This window comes from Anguilla anguilla, chromosome 4 (genome assembly GCF_013347855.1).
Source record: "Anguilla anguilla isolate fAngAng1 chromosome 4, fAngAng1.pri, whole genome shotgun sequence".
Taxonomy (NCBI): domain Eukaryota; kingdom Metazoa; phylum Chordata; class Actinopteri; order Anguilliformes; family Anguillidae; genus Anguilla; species Anguilla anguilla.
In genome coordinates, this window is record NC_049204.1 from 54,967,983 (window position 1) to 54,989,362 (window position 21,380).

Consider the following 21,380-nt stretch of genomic DNA (forward strand, 5'->3'; position numbering starts at 1 on the left):
AGGCCATGGTACAGTATATGGATGAATCCGTTCCATCACATCGCGGGTTTAAAAAAAGTTACTTTTGGGGAGGAACTTCGCTGAGCGGGTTTGAGGTCGAATATTTGCAAAATGACTAGTGGGTCCGAGCTAATAGCTTGTTTTTTGGTTCCATTTTCCTGTGGTTTCATAATACGTTGGGACACAGGAATGTAAATGATGCAGTCGCATTTCTGTCCCATTATTGATACGGTTGAGCTCGTATATAATTTTTTTAAAAGATTCGGTTCAAAATTTTGCCAGGGACTTGCATCTGGGATCGACATTGAATTAATAGGGAGAACTGAGGTCAGAATGACATCTGTGCAGAGCTGAAGCAAGTGTTGACTGCCCATACTGCCTCAAAGCCTTACTCATGCGCTCCAGTACCCCTGGGTGTGGGGTTATGTCACCCTGGAAAAATAAGAACTAAAATGCACATAGAAAAACCAGGAAATAAGTGCTAAAAATGGGAAAAGCATATGTAGCTCTATTCACAAGGCCTCGGTCTCACATAAAGGGAAGGGATCACCGCAACTCTTTCCTCTACACATCAATTAAAAACGACAAGAACTGACGTTAAAAGTGCAGATAATCGTTTATTACATTGCAAAAAATACAACTGGCCAACTGCGAACTTCGCTCGTTAAATAAAAATTAAGATGAAACGGGGCAATGAAATCATGGACCTGCTTTCCTTACGCGTCTGTTTTCGCCATCCGCTCTGTTGAGCCGGTGAAAAACAGACAGACAGTTTATCACTGTGGAAGGTTCGATCACGCCGGTGTGCAGTCCAGGGAATATGTTAGAATTTTAGAATGGTCAAGTGGATTTCTTGCAACGTTCCATACATCTGGAAAAACAGCCTCATGTTTTTGGGTCTTTAGATGAAACCTCACTTTGGAAAGCTGAAACATAGGCCCGAAGGCTTCATTCTTCTGGATAATTCATACTAGGCTCCAGGAGGGCTCCTGTCCAGCTCGTAACATCTACAGATGGACTCCGTACTGACACACATAGGTAAATCAGTGATTGTCCATGATTTATTTAAAAGGCACTTTGGAAACCAAGAAATACTATTTGGCTCAAGAAGTCCACAAAGTGCAATAACACAGCCAATTAGAATTTATTCCCTTACGGTTTTTGCACGATGGTATCGTAGGCTGACATAAAATGAAAGAGACTGAGCTGATGACTCTTTTAGGATTTCAGTAACTGCCCAGTGTGTCCACATTGACTCCAGGGAACGACTTTAAAACCTTGATGGCAGGGAGGAGAAAAGTATTCACAATATTTATAAAAATAAAAAAGATGACAAAAAATAATATCCATGATCGTCCGGGGGGAGGAGCAGTTTTGGCAACTGGTGAGAAGGTTCACCTTGATTTCCATAAACGTCACATTACTGGCAAGTTCCTTTCCTTTTTTTGTTTCCATTTTACTTCCTGGTGAGAGAGTTGAGTAGCTGCTACCATCTTGGTCCCAGATTCGGGAGTTAGAGCGGTTTGGGGTTAGCAGAGGCTCCCCCCACAGCAGCACAGAAGGCTTTGGTCCCAGGATGCCCAGAGAGAGAAGAGTCCAGACGCTACATCGCTGCGACATCTATCTGAACGTAGAGCTGCCGGACCCCAACCTGGAGATAACCAGAGGACAAACAGTTAGCGTCACCGTCTGGCTAGCCAGATGTCATTTACACGCAATATTCCCATGAGGCTTCTGTTAACTTCTGCACCTGTGTGAAAATATTGTGCGTTTGGCTCAGGATCCAGCGGGCGTCGGCATCCGGGGCAACCAGCAGTTTGAGTGTTCCGATGTAGACGTCCGTGCACAGCGTCCAGAAGTGGGGCTCCTGCAGGTTATACACACCCTGCAACTGCTGTACCTGCAAAAGCACACACACACACACAGTGAAGCAAACCTCTCATAACTGTAAAGAGCCGTTAGCATGCAAAAGACTGGTGGTAGTGGACAGTGTAGTGAACGGTAGATAATGACGCTTACCCTCTGGTAACACTCTGGAAGGGCCTGGTCAAGCGTGGGAGGAGTCCGCTGCATCAGAATTCCAATGGACTCCCTCAGTAAAGGAACCACACTGCAGCAGAGGAGGGTGAGAACAGGACGGAGGTCAGTGGCACTAATTTGCAGTTCCCCTGAGACCTCTGGCAGCCTGTGTCTACAGCAAGGTGTTGAGGAAGGTGCACAGCAGCACTGCACAACTCTTACGCCATCTGAGGTCAGAGTTCAGAGGTCATTCACAGCTGAGACCCATTGTAATTAAAACTGATGCTGCCAAATAAAATAGGGACCACATAACTCTGAAATTAGCAGGAATCTCTGGTCCTGGAAATTGTCAAGCATGAATTATAAAAAGGAAGAAACCAAGGTCAGTGGTGTAAAGTTATATGGCTGATTTTTAAAAAATGTAATATAGCAGCTTGTTTAACTTCAGACAAAAATTTTATGAAATCCTGTAGCTGTATATGAGAAGTAGAGTTATGTTGTTCTAAAGACGCAGAATTCCATGGGCTAGGGTGACCATTGAGAGGGCTGGACATCCTCCCTCTTACCCCACCCTCTAACTGTGAGGTCACAGAGGTGACTCAGAGAACAGCAGCAGATAGGACGGAGGGATCGATGACAGGCGGGCCGGACAGTGCCATGCAAGCGGCACAGAGCCCGGCTCTCTCCTCACCGGCAAACTATTTCGGCTGCTGCTGAGGAGAGCCCCGCCCAGCCCTACCATGTCACATTCTGCCAGACTGGTGACGTTCTCAGCCTTCTTCCAAAGCCGCATGCAGACCACTGCCACATATGGAAGCCATTAGATGGTTACAGGGCTTGGCGCCTGTCCGTATTCATCGCCCCCAGACCCACCCCCAAGCACCCCCCCCCCCTCTTCCCTGCAACCCCAAAACTGCACTATGTCCTTGCCGACGAAGACACGCTTTCCCCTAACCTTTCCTGCGTTACCAGCACAAAGAAATCATTGTTCTTATAACTTTGTCCCTTCGTCTGAGGTGACCGCATCACCCTAAATTACTGCAGAGTCACTGTGATATCAGACTGCACAGGAAGGAAAGCTGGCAAGCTGCCCTGCTCTGCTGAAAATGAGTCAGGGACACCCAAAAACACCAAGTCACGCCTAAGTCACAATGAGCCATCTCTAAACCTAGCAAGAGCAAAATACAGACCCCGTGGTTTAATGAGCCATTACCTCATAAATACACTCACCAGCCACTTCATTAGGTACACCTGTTCAACTGCTCGTTAACACAAATATCTAATCAGACAATCACGTGGCAGCAACTCAATGCATTTAGGCATGTAGACATGGTCAAGACGATCTGCTGAAGTTCAAACCAAGCTTCAGAATGGGGAAGAAAGGTGATTTAAGTGACTTTGAACGTGGCATGGTTGTTGGTGCCAGACGGGCTGGTTTGAGTATTTCAGAAACTGATACTGATCACCTTTTCAACTGCTTAAGTAATTAAACAAAAAAATCAATTTGTAATTAGTGTGATGCCTATATTGTGAATACCTCTTTATGACCAGGACTGTATTTTTATGGACTGTTCTTTTAGCACTTAGATGGGTCAAATGTTTGTTTTTCTCCAGATTTAATGTCACTTGATTCATTCGGTCTCATGAGACTCGTGCCACGCAGCACACTTCCCCAATTGCCCCAACATCTGTTTTTGGGGTATGCGCATAGACTTCCTGGTCACTCAGCACTTCTTTCCAGCAAGACCTTCTGGTGAGGCAGCACGCGTAAAGGCATGCAGAATCCAGCACACGCAAGCGTTTTGCCTAATAACCCCCTCACTCCCCGCTCTGATACGGTGTGGTAATACCACAGCCAGTTTGCCACTGACCAGACGGAAACCTACACCGAATCCTCATAAACCATATCATTTTCAACACAAGGACATGTACTATATAATCAATCTGAATTTCAGGGGTCTGAAAATATGATCAACTGTAAAAAGCACTGATGAGGTGCAAAATAGTTTTAAGAAATCATAGTACTGAGTTGCTTAAACCCTCTCTGAAATGGAGGGAGTGCTGGGTTGAGCGTGTTTCCCGGCCAGCGTGCGGAGCCGCAGAGGGTGTGTGGCGGGCCCTCCGTGGGCCTGTGCGGGCAGGGCCCTCCTGACTGGCTCTCCGCTCCGCCGTTTGAGAATGGGGGGCGGTGGGGGGGGGGGGGGGGGACAGGAAGGCGCGGCGAGAGGGCCCCACCAGGCTCTGACATCAGCCCATTGTTCCCGCGCTTCCTGTGCGGAGCCGGAGGGGGAGGCCCCAGCGCAGACACCGCCAACGCCGCCGTGGGGCTCCCACACCTCCCATCGGCTCCGCCGGAGCCCACCGGCCTGGCCTCGCGTGCCCGCTACCAGCGGCAACAAAACAGAGTCGAGAGGAAAAAGCCAATGTTAAAACGAAAGGCAAGGGTGGGTTATGACACAATGCTTTTCTCACTGCATTGTTTTCGCAGTAGTCTGAAAATTCCCTCCTTCATTCCTGCTCCATTAAATTACTGGCTCTCAGTGCATTCCGGTTGCTCGGTTTCCTATTGACTTCACTTGTTCCAATATCCCCAGGCCTTCAACGCAACTGTGCCGATTCCATTAGTGTAAGTAACAATAAATGTACTACTAGTCCACCCGGTGAAATTCACCAACTTCCACACCACCCCCTACCCCCCCAACCCCCCACCCCCCTTGCCCACCCCATCCCCCCCCCCACCCCTGGGCCCAAATTCAGAATATGCACTGCGTATCAGCCAGGAAATTCTCAAGATGGTAATGCCAGTTCTACAGTGTCAAAAGCATCAGGCTGAAACAACCTAGGCATAAGCAGCGAGAAAGGCCTTTTCCAGCCTGAAGACCTCCCTGCTGATATTCACTGCACAGCACCTTGCTGGCTGTGCTGCACCAAAGCCTCTTTACGGGGGGAAACGAACATGCCGTGTAGGGAACACTGCTGAACACGGGGCAATGAGGGGACCGCAAACAGTACTGCAACTGCAGTTCTCTCTGAACACCCTCTGCATCCAACACAGAACAGAGTGAATTACACAATCCTGCTGAACATCACTTACACAGTGAGCCTCACAGAGTGCAGCTTAAAAAAAAAAAGGATGACACACACAACCCAGTAAACGGAAAATGGTTTTACTCCTACCATCTTATTAATAAAAGACTGACTTAAAGACATCTCCTATTACATGGGGAAATTATTCTAAATCACATTTCCACCACAAAAGCGCCCTAAATGAGTTGCTGGCAGCCCGTCTGTACACCAAGAATGTCTGCAGTCCTTGTGCTGGAAACGAGACTACAGTAAGTCATGGAAATGCTGTCCGTGAACCCACATTCCAGAGTCCCTGACCTGCTTTTACCACTGCACTCAGCTCCAACACATGCCAGGCTTTCCAGGCTCAAAAGGGCTAAAAGGCTAAATTAGACTCTCAAAACTCTCCCTTCCAAAAAAAAAAAAAAAAAAAAAAAAAAACTAACCCTTTCCCTCCTGGAAAAGAAAAGTGGAGAATCTGGTCAGGTTTGGTCAGGTTTGGTCAGGATCTCAGGCGAGGGAGGAGGGGAAGGCCGTGGCATTTGGCCCGTCGTGTCTATTGTAATTACAGCAGAACCCAGACTCTACCAGATCTGCAAAGCTGAGCCAGCGGTTTTAATGTGGGGGGGGGGTCAGAAAAGCAGCCCTGAAAGCGGCACTGGTGGAAATGAGCACGTGCAAACCGAAACGCTCGAGACGCTAACTCTGCAACCTGCTATTAGTGAAATGGAAGCCAGCAGCAATAAACACCATGTGGGATAACGGTCTCATTACAGCCAAATCAATGCACCGCTACAAAGACAAACAAAGTCTTCAGATGTTCCAAAGATTGCAAAAGCACATGTGAACACATAGTATTATTGTATGTTATGCTTAACTACAAAGAAAACAGAAGAACCAACTGAAAAGAATATGCTCTACATGAAAAAAGATCTGTTCGGAAAAACAATAAAGCAGTATAAACAGACAGTCAAAACCGGGCATGTCTAGGGCAGAAAGCATTCACACCTTTTTAAACTATTCTTTCTTCTCAAAATAGCACACTTTCACCTCAACGCGCAGACTAATATTTCTACACATAGAAAAAGAATATCGACTGTAAAGACTTTTATAATCTTCCTTTTTTTTCAAACCAAGTTTGTAATCACAGTCCAAAACACTGATTTGTCCAGAGATTAGCTACTATTATTAGCAGGTTGAACACCTTCATGCAGGTCAGACATCAGCTTCTCTCTATCAGGGCTTAAAATGGAGCCAAATATACCTTGTTAACAAATGATACAGACTTGCTTACAATATGCAGACCCTTTTTTAAAGAACTGGTTATGAGACGACTCAAGAGCAGGATCGTTACAGGCTACACAAATCCCCTTAATACTCCACAGCCTCTTTCATTGATCGCTTACTTCCCACACTTAAAACACTGCGGAAAATAGGGGGGTGCAACTGTCAGGAAATGTTTTTGTGCCGCTCGCGAAAGAAAACAAACCTATCGGCAAAGGCCTAAAGCTGGCAGACGTATTTTGTCAAACATGGGATATGAGCACCACCTTTCAGAAACCTGAGCGCCGCTAATTGGAGTAGCACTTTTTGCAGGGAAATGGCAGCCCCCTTTCAGAAGGAACGCTAAGCCGGTCCTCCGCTTCTGGCCGAGCCGCCCGTTCTGCATGCAGATTCCTAATTACTGGGCGGTTTCAAAGAGCCCGATTAGCGCCGCGCCTCCGCTGACCGCGACGCTAATTTATGCTAAACGCGCGTAACTCCGCTCATTCATCAGGCCCTGCGCTCGCAACCCGAAGCCATTACCCATTCCTGGAAGCCTTTCATACCCCTGCAGCCGCACACCGCTGGAGAGCGGCGGGGGGATCCACGTGGGATGTGAACCCGCAGCCCCCCCCCCCGCCCCCCACTACCCACTCCCCCCCCTGAACCCAGGGCCCCAGGGGCCCGACCGCAGCTCCGCTCTCTAATCACAGCCGGCGGAGCCAAACTGGTCCCCGCCTCCGTTCGCCGTTCAGCGCCCCCGCCCTGTGGCGCTCGTTCACGCGTGCTCGTGGTCCCGGGAGCGGCGTGTCGGAACGCCCCCCAGCGGAAGGTCGCCGCGGCTCCGTCTCCGCCCGGCCTCGGCGCCAGGGGAACGGCGGGTCCTGTTCGAGCCGTCCTCTGACCCCCCCCCTCGCCGCGGTCAATGTCGAGAAAGCAAAACAAAAACATTCTGCGGTGCCATCAATCTCCCAGCTGGGGCCGGGGGCTGAGGACGCAGCGGAGACCGTCTCTCCGACCGGCCAGATCGCTCTCCTTTCATCCACCCATCCACCCACCCCCCTCCGCCCTACACCTCCGGGAATCCCCAGGGTCAATCCCCCGGCATCTCCACACTTTAGCAGGTATGTGAGAATCCTTCAAACGCTCCTGCGCTGCTGCTATACGATCCTGAAATCCCACAGGCAGATCCGTAGCCTGGCTCTGTACAACCGAAGCCTGCACATCCCACAGAGGGAGACCAGCGGCAATATTTTCACAGGCTGTAAAGCACCTTCTAAAAATGACGGCTTTAAAACCTTCACGCTTTTCTAAAAGGGCACGGCCTGTGCCAGAATCGTTTCAGTAATCTAAGACCGAACGTAAAGATGTCAGAACGCACATGCGAGCGGACACAGACCCAAGGTAAACAGCACGGGGAGCGTAATGAAATGGAGAGGCACGGCAGAGCAAGGCCAGGGGCGAATGGAAAACGCGTCTCTGAAACGGTTAACGTGCCTGGGTGGAGCGCCAGCAAAATAACCACAAACGGGAAATGTTTTCAAATCCCTGCGTGACTCTCTCTGCCATTATTTTCTGCAAGCTGAACAATCTGACAGAGGCAAAACATTGTCCCTGCGCGTCTTTTACAAAAACATAATAAACAACAGCCGTTCGTTAAGGTGCGTGTAAAATTCAAAAGTGAAAGCAAACTTCGTTCGTGTTTTCTGCCTCTGATTATCTGCATTATTTCGCGTGGTCTGGAGCCGTGCTTGCTGGTGCTGTGGGAGCTCGATTAAAGACACGGCTTCCCTTCTTCAGCCCTCTTCGTAAACAGCACCTGTACTGAAGTTCACCTCTCCTTAGGCCCCTGCACTGCATCATGAGAAAAAGCTTCTTTTTTTTCTCAATACTGTAAACCAATCATTTCGGTGCATTTCCAGACAGCAGAGGCAGGCCTGGGAGAGACGGTTTTGGGGGAACAAAAAGGGGTCTCCTGATAAAGAGGGGCAGAGCCGTGGTGAAGGATGCCTTTGTGCGCGCACGTTAAAAGGAGCAGCCACAGATCACAGCCGCATTCCAGCGGCAATAAGAAAGGCCCGGAACGCAGAGGGGGAGAGAGAGAGAGATTACACAGGAGGCTTTTCAGCTACTGCGTTTCAATAAAGGGGCCTTCTGCTCCTTCTTTACTGTGATTCAGTGCTCTCCGTACAGTGCTGTCACCTTCCACTGGAGCTGCCCTCTTCGTACAGTGCTGTCCCCTTCCACTGGAACTGCCCTCTATACAGTGCTGTCCCCTTCCACTGGAGCTGCCCTCTATACAGTGCTGTCCCCTTCCACTGGAACTGCCCTCTATACAGTGCTGTCCCCTTCCACTGGAACAGCCCTCTATACAGTGCTGTCCCCTTTCACTGCAGCTGCCCTCTCCGTACAGTGCTGTCCCCTTCCACTGGAACTGCTATCTGTGCACAGTGCTGTCCCCTTTCACTGCAGCTGCCCTCTCAGTACAGTGCTGTCACCTTCCACTGGAGCTGCCCTCTATACAGTGCTGTCCCCTTTCACTGCAGCTGCCCTCTCAGTACAGTGCTGTCACCTTCCAGTGGAGCTGCCCTCTCCATACAGTGCAGTACCCTTCCAGTGGAGCTGCCCTCTCCATACAGTGCAGTACTCTTCCACTGGAACTGCCCTCTATACAGTGCTGTCCCCTTCCACTGGAACTGCCCTCTATACAGTGCTGTCCCCTTTCACTGGAACTGCCCTCTATACAGTGCTGTCCCCTTCCACTGGAACTGCCCTCTATACAGTGCTGTCCCCTTCCACTGGAACTGCCCTCTATACAGTGCTGTCCCCTTCCACTGGAACTGCCCTCTGTGTACAGTGCAGTACCCTTCCACTGGAACTGCCCTCTGTGTACAGTGCAGTACCCTTCCACTGGAACAGCCATCTGTGTAGTGTTGTACTCTATAACTGGAACTTTGATCGCTTTCCAGTATTAAATGAAATCCATCTGTGGCTCAGGAAGAACCTTTCCCCGTCACCAAATAAACTCCTCTCCCAAAATATTCACACCGGAGTGTCCGTTTAAACAATGGAAATATGAAATTTAGATTACCAAGAGCACGGTTTATGACTTTTTGACATTCAGGGAAATTGCGCCAGAATGGACGTGATTTCACAACTGAGAGGAATAAACAAATAAATATTGGTAGTGAAGGCATTTCGCGACAAGCTGTGCTCAAAATAAACACACATGCCATCAGAATAAAACCATATGCTTCAGCTTCCTGCTGTAAACTATGGAAAAGGCCCCAGGAAAGAGTCAAACCCCAGGCTTTCACTGAAGACACGTGTTCCAGCTGACCCCCAGGCTCAGCCCAGCCTCATGTGTGCTGGATTAATCCCCTCTGGAGTGATGCCATCCGTTCAGCCTCGACAGCCACCAGCCCGCGGGGCTGTAAACACGCGTGTGCGATACAGAGGTGGAGCCGGGGAGGGACTCGAAGGGGCCCCCCCCGGGACCCAGCCGATCAGCGGCCCGGGGCCCCCGGAAGCGGCGACGCTCGGCAGGCATGACGAGCGGAGCCGGGCTCCCCGGGGACTCTCACCTGACTCCGATGAGGATGGAGATGAGCATGGAGCAGATGGGGTCGGCGATCATCAGGTCGTACTTCTGCATCAGGAGGGCGGAGATGATGACGCCGACGCTGCCCAGCGTGTCGGCCACGATGTGCAGGAACACCCCTGCGACACAGGAACCACGCAAATCGCCACAGTTACGCCGCCCGTCACTCAGACACGCTCACACGCCCGAGCTGCCAGTCAGGCGGGTCACACCAAAGACTGCTTATACACAAACGCCACACGCGTGCCATTCATACACATTTTACATCTTCACAACTGTACCGTGTCTGAAGGGTTACACTGTCGAGAGATACCGCACGCTTTCTGTAAGCACTTCATCAGGTCTCTGTTTACGTGCTGTCGTCAGCTGTGTGCGCAGGCTGCGCAGCAGGGCTCAGTCATCACAGCGAAGCGGCCTCTGTCACAGCACAAAGCCGCTGGTGCACAGCCAGCCTCAGGGCCGTGCGGAATGTGATGGTGTCACTCCATCTCACATGGGTGACATCATAGCAACGGGCTCGGCGTTCACAGGACCGCTGCTATGCGACGGCATCACAGACACAGAGACAGACACAGAGACACAGACACACACACACACCCCCACAGAGCATCACCACATCACTCCCCACGTGGAAGAGAGGAAGTGATGCGTCAGGCAGCGTCCAGCAGAGAGCAGCCTGAGCTGCTCTCAGGCTCTCTCCCACTCCTCTTCACACACCAGGCCCTCTCCTTGGCTCCTTTCATTCCCCCCACTCCCACTCAACAGACAGCAGCGGGAGCGACCCTGCTTCCGCTCACAGCTGCGTGAGTAACGCGTACAACTCAGCCGCGCAAGTTTCCCCAAACATAACAGTGTGGTGAAGTCAGCGAAGCGGTGGCTTTTCCGATTGTGGAGCGGGGAACAGTAACACAAAGCAGACCTGTGAATCACAGACGAGGTGAGGTGGTGGCAGCGGAGGAGGGGGGGATGGAGGAAGCGGAGCGGGGCACAAACGGGCTCTGTGCGGGACGGGCTCTGACGACGGCGCAGGAATGCTGAAGAAGGGCGCCCTCCGCGGAGGGGAGGCGCGGACGGCCCACGCCGCGGCTCTCACACAAGCGCGCGCCATTCATCACCGCCTTCCAGAAAGGCCTCCAGAGCGGCGACAAAAGGGCCGGGGGGGCGGGGGGTCACCTCCCCCTTCCCCCCCCACCCCCCCAGTTCTCCCTGTTGGGCTCAGCCCCCTCCCCACCGTGCTCCGTGTCACTGTCCCCCAGAGCAGGCCTCCCAAAGAGCCCATTCTCCCTCTCTCTCTCTCTCTCCCTCCCTCCCTCTCTCCCTCTCTCTGTGTGCCAGCCTGAAGGAGACTATCCACTCTCTCCTTTCATTTTCACACCGGTCACACACAACGCCCCCACACTCCCACGCGGAGCCCTTTAAAGGGACAGCGTTCCCAGAGCCTCCGGGCAGGGGCACCGCGCTCCGGGCACCGCGCTGGCGCGGACCTGTTCGGTCGACCCGGCTCTGGCTGGCGAGGCGAGGGTGAGGGTGAGGGTGAGGGAACCCGCACTCGCATTCCTCTGAGTCTCATTCGAACGTTCTGGGATTCTTCATGAAGAGAAACTCGATGTTAAATTAAAGTTGCCACTGCGAGTTTAAAAAACTGCAGAAAACTGCAAGTTTTCCGACTAGCCGATACATACCGTCTGAATTTTATTTTTCAATTTAGAATGAAGTATGAATGAACTACGACCTCCACTGTGGAGGACAGCCAACTGCTTATGTCATAGTTTTTGTCATTAATAGTGACTTTAAATTGAATAATATTCAAAGATGTATGCCAGGATCTCCAAAACCTTACAAACTTGAAAGAAGTTTTAGGAATTAGTTTGACAAGTCTTTAAGGTTCCTCTCCAGCTATCCGAGCAAATGCTACTGCCCAGTTAAGACCACTTAGAGCATGGAGGCCATCTGGTGATGGAAAACTGTACTACAAAAGTAGAGTTTACCTTCCAATATCTGTCTGCTGGATCCTTTTCCTGGTGTATGATCATCTGGAAAAAAGGAAAAACTGTTATGACCAGCACAAAAGCATGCCTGAAATCATCTTATAGCTCCTCACAACATAAACATTGTCATTTCTGCCAACTTCCCCAAAATATTAAGACTGGAGCAGGTAAAGCCAGCAGCACTTTTCAAAACTACATTGACCTGCAGCACCAGCACTCTTTCACCACAGCCACGTGTGCACAGTAAGTAACAGAGCGACGATGCCTGAGGGGTGTAAGTGTGAGACTCAGAGCAGGCCTTACCGTGACACTGCAGGTCGTCGTGCGAGTGCCCGTGCCCGCCATGCCCGTGGTCGTGCCCGTGGTCGTGCCCGTGGTCATGCCCGTGGTCATGCCCGTGGTCATGCCCGTGGTCATGGCCGTGTTTGGACCCGTGGCTGTGACCGTGACCGCCATGGCTGTGTCCATGACCGACACTGCCATTGAACAGAGAGTGGCTGTGACCGTGTCCTAGAGAAGAGAGACACTAATATGAAATACCACATAAAACAATGCTGGTATGCCCAACTGACCAAACCGATTAGGCACACTCAATGTTTCCAACGGCACAGCTCAACAAATAGCAAAATGCCCGTAATAGCAATAGACCACATCACACAGGTCAAAGTGTTTAAAGAAGATTCAGTTTCAGGCACTAAAAGGCTGAGATATTATTGGGTGACTGGTCACAGTTCCCAAACCCTACCTTCATCCCCACCATGCGAGTGGCCATGGCCTCCGTGCTGGAACACAAAGATGCCCACCAGGTTGACCAGCAACCCAGCGATGGACACCGGCAGCAGACGGTCGTGGTGAACGTCTGGAGGTTCCAGCGCCCTCTATTGGCGAGAAAGAGGAGGTGGAAGGAAAGAGCAGCAAAACAAAAATTAAAAGTGAATTGACTGCAAAATTTATAGCCGGCAAAAAGATAACAGGTATACAATAAAACCTCTACCTCTACTCCTTCTGAGAAGATGAAGAAGGCAGTGAAGATGAGGAAGAGGCCGTTGACAAACCCAGCCAGCACCTCCGCTCTCACGTACCTGTGGGAGAAAGCACAGGTGAGCAGAAGAGGCTGGGTCCGAACAAACAGCTCAGGCCTGCAATGCTCGACGCTCCAGGACAGGATTTCTGCTATTAAAACATTCTTTCCCCCTGAAGTATGGGACTATATGCTTACACAGCAATGCCTTCTTCATGTGGATAGTGCTTCAAGTCCTCAATAATACATAATACTTGTAGCCACTCTGGTTAACCCCATATTTTAAAGGGTGTTCTTAAAATTTTGAATTATTTTACCAATTATATGTCGCTCTTCATTCATAAACGACAAAAACGGTATGTAATTTAACAAGGATAAAACTGAATTTCACAGTGGTGACTGTAGTCAAATGATTAACAGCAACACGCACATGAATGAAACTCATTTAAAAGCGAAGGCACAGCCTTGCTACGTCCCCTTACCCGTATGAGAAGGCGTCATTGGACCGCCACCTGGATATCACAGAGGCTGCCAGTCCCGCGAGGAGGGCCGTGCAGTCAAAGAACATGTGAAAGGAATCTGATATCAACCCTAAACTGAGAGACACAGGAGGACAAAGGGAGAGAGAGACAGAGACTTCATGAGATATCAACACTAAACAGTGGCAGAGATTCGCCTCGGGAAATTTAAAGGGAAAAGCACTTTGTTAAGGTTCCGCATAACTCGCTTATACACACAACAAAAGTTCTGGAGAAGCAGGTTAAACCTCTTGATCCACTGTAAGCAGCCAGGCCAGACTAGGCAAATGTGTGTAAACTGGAGAAACCAGAAGCCTAAAGCGGTGTGAGATTTACAAAGGTTCGCAATACACCCCAATTTGACCGGTCAGGACAGCCAACAGTACCGTTAAATGGTGAAACTTCAGAGTGATGCATCAAGCTGAGATGCTCATTCTGAAAGCAGGGATGCACCTGAAGGTATATCGATCAAATCCTCATGCAGCCCATGTTGACTCTGGCAGGGAGTCGCACACAATTAAGCACAACTGACTAAATTGCCACTCACAGTGGGAGAGTATTCCCTTCACCCTCACTCAATAGACTCTTCAGGTCTATCGGATGCCTTTGACCTGGCTACACATATCTTACAGAACACATATGCTAGTGTGTACCCTCCCAGACTGATGAAGGAGGTTGCAGCAATTAACAGCAGACATTCAAAACTGGTGGACAAAAAACATGGGGTAAAACTAAAAAGTAAAATGTGAATTGTATTGTCTGTGCTTAACAATGGACTTACAAACAAAATCTAAAAATCTGACTTTGTAAAACCACAGGCAGTCTTTAGTGGACATGTTGCTTCATGCCAATGCACCTGCTTACAAGAAAGTAAGTAATTTGATAGTTTGGAGAAGGGGTAACTTCGGGGGCTGATATACCAACTAACTGGACAAAAAATTCAAATTGAGGAGATGGATGTGATTAAGATACACAAATAATGTGGTAGACAGAACAAGCATGAGAAAAACATTCGCAAAAGGATGTATCACCAATCCACTGGTAAACATATTACATCAGTAACGTAGGTGACAGGAATTAGGCTACATAATTTTAAGTTAGCAGCTAGACAGGCAGGTAAGTCAGCCACAGTCTATACTCACTGTACAAACATATCCCTCAAAAGAGCAGGGTGGCACTTTTTAAACTCGGAGTGTAAATAGCCTAATGACCAGGATCCCTCTGGTGGAGTAAACAACCTTCTTCAACAATGGCCAAATTACAACCAGGCATGAACTTTAGACTATGACTTCTGTATTTTATAATGCTCCATTGGATTTTATGACTACTATAGAACCTTACAAATCCACCAATGTGTCTTTCTTCCAGATGGATCCAAAAACAAGCGCTTTTTAATAAAACTTGTTGATAGGGGTGTAGCATTGGCAAATAGTGTGTTAAGTTAACAGGTGTAAAAGCGAAGGTCCCACCCGATGGTGTGGCATTGTAATGGAGAGAGAGATGGTAAGGGGGATCACACCTTGTTAAAACGTGGAAGATTGCAAGGTTTGTGCTTTGAGGACCAACAACAAAATCCAGCTGAATATCTCACACTGGGAGAAATACCTAATAACAAAATAATGTTGGATCAGGCATGTTGGGGGTGGACATCAAGGGATATCAGTCAACTAGCAGCTGAAACTGAACCACAAAGGCTTTATGATATCACAAAAAACCAAAGCAAGACTGCCATAAAATGTCTGATAGCTACTTAGTGATAAAAAGCAAGATCACACATCTGTCTCCTCACAAAAAAAAAAACCTCACAATGAAAAAAAAAAAAAAATTGTGCTTTGCCATTTCCAAGTTTCCCAAATTATCTGACAAAGCAGAAATGTATTTTATCTGTTGATACTATGAGCAAAATATTTTATACCAGGAACACTGATATGAAGTGTAGGTTTTACATACAAGCAAGTACTAAACCCCTTTGAAAAGTATGTCTTGTTATCCAGAAAAGAATGCCACAATGTCAATTATTCTGCGTTTATTTATATTTCATGTCATTCAGATTCAATTTCAATTATGTATCCTGTGCAATTCAGAAGAACATAATTGACCACATTCTTTACAACCCTGTCTACCAGGAGGACTATGAAAGGGAAGGTGATCAGGCTGCGTGAGTGATTTCCGCGTCGTTTTGCATAACTGGCACCCTGAAACTGGGCAAAGCAAAAGGTTTACCGGGTATTTCCCCGGTCGTGCGTTTAAAGAACTGGATTTTGGAGGCAATAATCGAGCCGGGACCTGAACCCTGGTCCAGCATGCAGTGCAAAATTCAAGAATTATGTAGCAACGTAAAACAGACGAATCCACAATTTTCTACATGTTCATTGTTTTTACATTATTGAAGAAAACGAGAAGGCTGTCGTCTGAACATGCCGCTACAATCACAATTGCACAGAATGGTGTTGCGAACATTTCAACTAGCTGCTGCCCATACCGCACTGCCCTTATTTTCCCCCAAACAATTCAATTCAAATGTATTCAAATATAAATGGCGGTAATATTGCTTTTCGAATTGCATTATCTATACGCAATAATAATCATTCTTCTAGCGTGGCAACAAATTATGCCACTGAAAGCAAGGTCTTCCTTTCCTCGTTTAGTTCGACGTGGCATATCCTGTATTGTGTGATGCGTTTCTATGGTTTTCCTCCTTCCTCTACACTGCGGCTAGCTAGTTTGCTAAAAGATATTACCTACCTGTTGCTCCATATGCCGTACAACAGCTCAACAAAGGCGAAGGACAGATTCAGACACAGGAAAAAGAAGAGGTTTCGTGATGTTTTGTCCGACAGAATGGATCTGAAAATAAGTAAAACCACCATAAAAATATGTTTCACTGAAAAACAAGCAAGCTAGCCAACAGCTAAACATGAAAACCATGGCAAGCTAGCTTACTAACGTTGAACACCCACATCTGCACTAACAACACCAACCAGAAGAAGATGAAAATAAGAAGTTAGCTAACATAGTTACAGCTAGCTGGCTAAAAACAAGCTATACCACAGGCGCACATATGTTATCTAGCTAGTCTTGTCAAACGTTTAAAAATAATTATGCTGCCAGAAGGAGCTAGCTGGCTAACCACATCCATTCAAAATAAATCCTGCAATCTAAGTTAACGTCAGCTGCCAAGCTAACATTAACACTGGATACTGAGGGTTCACTAAACGCTGGATAACTTTTGATTTTAACCATTCAATGGCACTAGCTAGCAAGCAAGCTAGCCAGCGGAATAATATTACAATTGAACATAGGCTAGCTATCGATACAGCTTGCCGGTTACTTGACAGGGACCGAAACAAACTACATACGGCCCGATTGACAGTGTGGAGACGGAAATGATTTATTTGGCAACTAGTTCTGTCTTTAAAAGCTAACTTTCACAAGCATAAAACCATAAAAAGCAAGCTAACTTGACTAACGTTGATGACCGCATACGGCCTCGGGGCTCCAGGGTCGATACTAACCGAAGACAGTCCTGCTAACTCGGATACACAAATAATTTGATACCGCTGATTTTAGCTAATAAAAGCAAATAACAAACAAAGCGTAATTTACCTAAACCATCCAGATATCTTGGCAAGGAGGTTGAATTTCGTAGGCTTGTATTCGTCATCTTTGATGGATAATGGTAACATTGTAACACAGAGTCCCCCACACTGATAGCCTGCCAGTGAAGAATACGGACTGGGAGGGATTTTATCTTTCAGATTGAACACGGAAGGGACAATCATGCTTCCGGTCGCCTGAGGGCGCTCTGCGTGGTACATAACAGATAATGTTGTACTAGAATATTAATTTAATAGCTATTCTTCATAGTTGTTTGGCTCGGTGAAATGGAAATGTTGCGATATCGTAACACAAATTCACACAGATGGATTTGCCTAGGTTCATAAAAATAGTTGCAGGTGTTTCACAGATGTTTCTGATTACTCAGGATTCAGTTGATTCCTTAGTGTAGGTGTAAGAGAGCTTTCAGTATCTAGTCTTAATTTGGGGATTTTGATTACCCTTGGAGTCTGTTATTGACATTTGTCAACATAAGGACCAGAGTTGTGCAGTGAAAGTCAAGGAAGCCATTATGAGACTGAGATATAAGAAAAAAAAAACTAGTCAGAGACTGGTTTAGGCTTATGAAAATGAACTGGTTGGAACATTATTAATTAGAAGGAGGGCACTGGTGTGTACTGGTGAACAGTAATCGCAAAGGGACTTGGGGGCCAAGGAAGGCCAACCTCTACAGTTGATGACTGAAAAATTCTCACCATAATGAAGAAAAACCCACAAACATCTGTCTGACATATGAGAAAGACTCTTCAGGAGGCAGGCGTGGATGTGGCAGTGACTACTGTCCACAGAAGACTTTGCAAACAGAGGCTACACTGCAAGATGCAGATCAGCAGTTTGCCGCAAAAACGGGATGGTCGGGTTATAATTTGCAAAGAAGTGCCTAAATGCATCTGTGGAGTTCTGAGAAAAAGTCTTGTGGACAGATGAGACAAAAGATTTGCTTGTATCAGAATGATGGCAAGAGATAAGTGTGGTGGCGAAAAGGAACTGCCCAAGATTTAAAGACCCCCCCTCCCCCCCCCCATCTGTGAAACATGGTGGTGGGGGTGTCATGGTTTGTGCATGTATGGCTGCCACAGGTACTGGCTCACTTGTCTTCATTGAGGATGTAACTGCTCATAGCAGTTATATAGAAGCATCACATCTGCTCAAGTTTGAGCAAATACCTCCAAACTCATTGGATGACGCTTCATTCTACAATGAAGACAATGATCCCAAACATACTGCCAAAGTAACAAAGGAGTTTTTCAAACATGCGTTTTGTATGTTGAAGAGAAAACTTAAGGCAACTAGTCATCAAAACAAGCACGAGCTGAAGATGGCTGCTGTACAGAAGATACTCTATACTATAAAACATGCTGTAATTTCTACATAGTGAAACCAAAGAGTATAAATATACCCTTAAATAAAAGGTGCAAATGTGCACATTCATCACATGTGAATCGTTTGATTACAAATCTAAAATTGTGGACTATAGAGGTAAAATCAAGAAAAAAATATGTGTTTGTCCCAGCCCACTACACGCGTGCGCACACACGCACACACACGCGCATACATACACACATAAAGCTAGATTCCCACAATTGTATTTATTCTGGAAGTTATTTTCTGATGCATCACTAGAGAGTTTTTGGGTTTGATTCTTCACTTCAAATTGGCGCCCCACTTGAACAACTGGACAAAGAAGAGAATATGTTTCCCAGGGTAGTGACAGGGACACTGCGCTATACGAGACAATGTCTTGATGATGAGATGATAAACCAAGGTCGTATCACACTGTAATCTTTAAAGTATCCATGCCACTTGTCATTAAGGGATGCAGGCTTCCCTGGTGTCATGGCTATATTCCCAATATGGTGCCTTAACCTGGCCATCGCCCCAGAGAGTGTCACGATTGAATAATAATCAGAATTTGGGTGATTCTATTTTTGTTCTGTTTTAAAGGTATTAAATCTATGTGTCATTTTTTAAATGAAAACTTTTGGCGCCTACATATGCTTTTAGGTGAAAGCACAACAGCTGGTTTTGCACAACGTTCTCCTTTGTTTATTATTCAGTGCTGTAGATTGGTGGCTAAATAGTTTAACTGCTAGGTAGCTACAATCACATGATTGTCAAGTGAATATATACTGCATTTTTGACAGACAATACTTTCCATCAATGTACATTTTTAAACATTTATATTATGAATTCAGTACGATTAAGAGGGATATGGTCACTCTTGTGTGTGACATACTGTTTATTGTTGACATTTATAGTTGAATTGGAGTAATAACAACTATTGTGCAATTGTGGTTGTAAGCTCAGAAAACCTGTGAGAGATCCTAGTTGTAAAACAAGACACATGATAAGATAAAAGCATTGAGGTGTTAATAGTAGGTGTGGCACGGGAGTGACATCCCACCCATTGTATTAGAGAAATAAGGCTAATTACTTATGCAAACGGTACTCCCATATTTAACTGTACACCGAATAGGAATGCGAGAACCTTGGTGTGGTTTGCTCTTCCTGTATCTTTTGCATTGGCATGTTCAATTGTTGTGATTTTGCATCAAGCCAGTGCATGGAGAGGAGCAGTGGTATGGAAGGTGATAGGAAGGGGAAAAGCAGAGTTCCAGAAGGTTTACAGCAGGAGTCAAACTCAAGTCCTGGAGGCCCACGGTGTCTGCAGTCATTTGTGCTCTCCTTTAAGTTAGCTGCGACCAAGGTGTGTAAATACTTCAGCCCGTCAATGACTCAGAGTAATCACTAAAACAGTAGGCCCTGTGGCCCTCAAGTACTAGATCTTGACACCTCTGGTTGAAATAGACTGAATAGTGTTGCCACTGTTGTGTGGAAAACAGCTAATGTTCAGGTAGGGACCAGGATTTGGACTAGTATCTAGTTTTGTATGGACGCTATACATGACAATTTGTTTCATGCCTAGCATCCAAAATGTTGTAGATTAAGAATATTTTTTGCAGCATGAACATGTTAAATTCATTGTGTTGTTCAGGGGAAAATATGTCAAAAAGTTGCAACAAAATTTAGAAAGTCCAATGGGGGTAAATGCGTTTTGAAGGCATGATATTTTGGTATATCTGGTTTGCCTGTTCAGGTTTTATACAAATCCCATATAATTTTCCCTTCATATTGGCCATTGTGTTGAGATAAGCATATTGCTATTCAAATACAAAGCTTTACAACAAAAAGGCTCCACCTGCATGCACTCACACATGCACCCACTCACACAACAACATTGGCTCACCAGATATTTCTGAAATGACACTCAGTAGGTGATGACAGTTTTTCACTTTTAGAATTTGTCCCACTTTCTCCCAACTTTCATTTCTTCCAACAACTGGAAAACTACAACGTTCCTTTTAATATTAATTAAAAAGGTATGATCCTCTTCAAAAGAACTGATACGGATAAATGAAATTAATCTGCGTTTACATTATTAAGCCTGTAGATGGCAGCATTATACGCTTTCTCTGTGTCACGCTGACAGCAGCGTATAAGTATAGTCATGGGCTGGAGAGATTTCTTCTCATTAGGTAACAATGGAGCCTTGCTGAAGGAGGAAAAATTTACTGCGATGACAGAATTGACAGACAACATAATCTTTATTGCTGTCACATAACTTAATAATCCTTGTGTTTGAGTTTATTTCTTTGGCTGTCTTCCTATGGCCAAATTACTTTTATAAAATAACTTTACTTTAAAAATAATTTTGGTCTATATTATATGTCTACCAATCTATATAAGTGTGTATTTATATAGTAATTATAATATAAAATGTGCACATTCTGTTGTGTTCATATGTAAAATTAAAATAGGAATGTATTTGTGGAACAAACATCCACAACCACATATCACCTCAGTTTAAATTTAATTTAAATTATAATTTCTTAAAAATCTATATGTCGAAGCATTCTCTGTGAAAGATATTTAGTAAGGGACAGTTTTTTGTTCTGTTTTTGTTTTTGTTTTGTTTTTTGTATTTAAAAAAGATTTTTTGATTAGACAAATATATAAAATGTCCTTTATAGAATAGAATGTAATGCAAGACATGTTGCCATGTGTGAAATACCATATTCGCCTCTCAGAACCTCATCCTTTCTGGCCTGCAGATGTCCCCGAAGTATCAAAGTGAAAAACCTTGCTCTGGTGAGAGCCTTCCGACATGTAACAAGTGGAAAAAGGCACTGCATTCATGAAAGAACTCAAATATAACATTGCAAGATGCATTTTTGCTTCTTTATCATGCTCCTTTTAACTAACACATCAGAACTACTGGTGAACAA

General features: G+C 46.4%; 1 protein-coding gene across 1 annotated transcript; it reads right to left on the bottom strand.

Moving 5' to 3' along the window:
• Positions 1-597: 597 nt before the first annotated feature.
• Positions 598-17,239, bottom strand: slc30a7 (solute carrier family 30 member 7). Its single transcript, XM_035414697.1, has 11 exons — positions 17,083-17,239; positions 16,222-16,323; positions 13,441-13,554; positions 12,932-13,019; positions 12,683-12,815; positions 12,241-12,447; positions 11,938-11,982; positions 9,933-10,068; positions 2,020-2,110; positions 1,751-1,900; positions 598-1,651 (listed from the first exon to the last, which is right to left on the bottom strand). The coding sequence occupies exons 1-11, from the start codon at positions 17,160-17,162 to the stop codon at positions 1,604-1,606; spliced, it is 1,194 nt and encodes a 397-aa protein (XP_035270588.1). The 5' UTR covers positions 17,163-17,239; the 3' UTR covers positions 598-1,603.
• Positions 17,240-21,380: the final 4,141 nt, after the last annotated feature.

What these genes read in the sequence shown, in the direction of transcription:
- slc30a7 (XM_035414697.1), bottom strand. Translation starts at nt 17,162, where the DNA reads ATGTTACCATTATCCATCAAAGATGACGAATACAAGCCTACGAAATTC. An exon ending in CGACGACCTGCAGTGTCACG is followed by an intron (nt 11,983 to 12,240) that starts GTAAGGCCTGCT and finishes CCTTTTTTCCAG; the next exon opens with ATGATCATACACCAGGAAAA. An exon ending in TCCATCCTCATCGGAGTCAG is followed by an intron (nt 2,111 to 9,932) that starts GTGAGAGTCCCC and finishes CCTCTGCTGCAG; the next exon opens with TGTGGTTCCTTTACTGAGGG.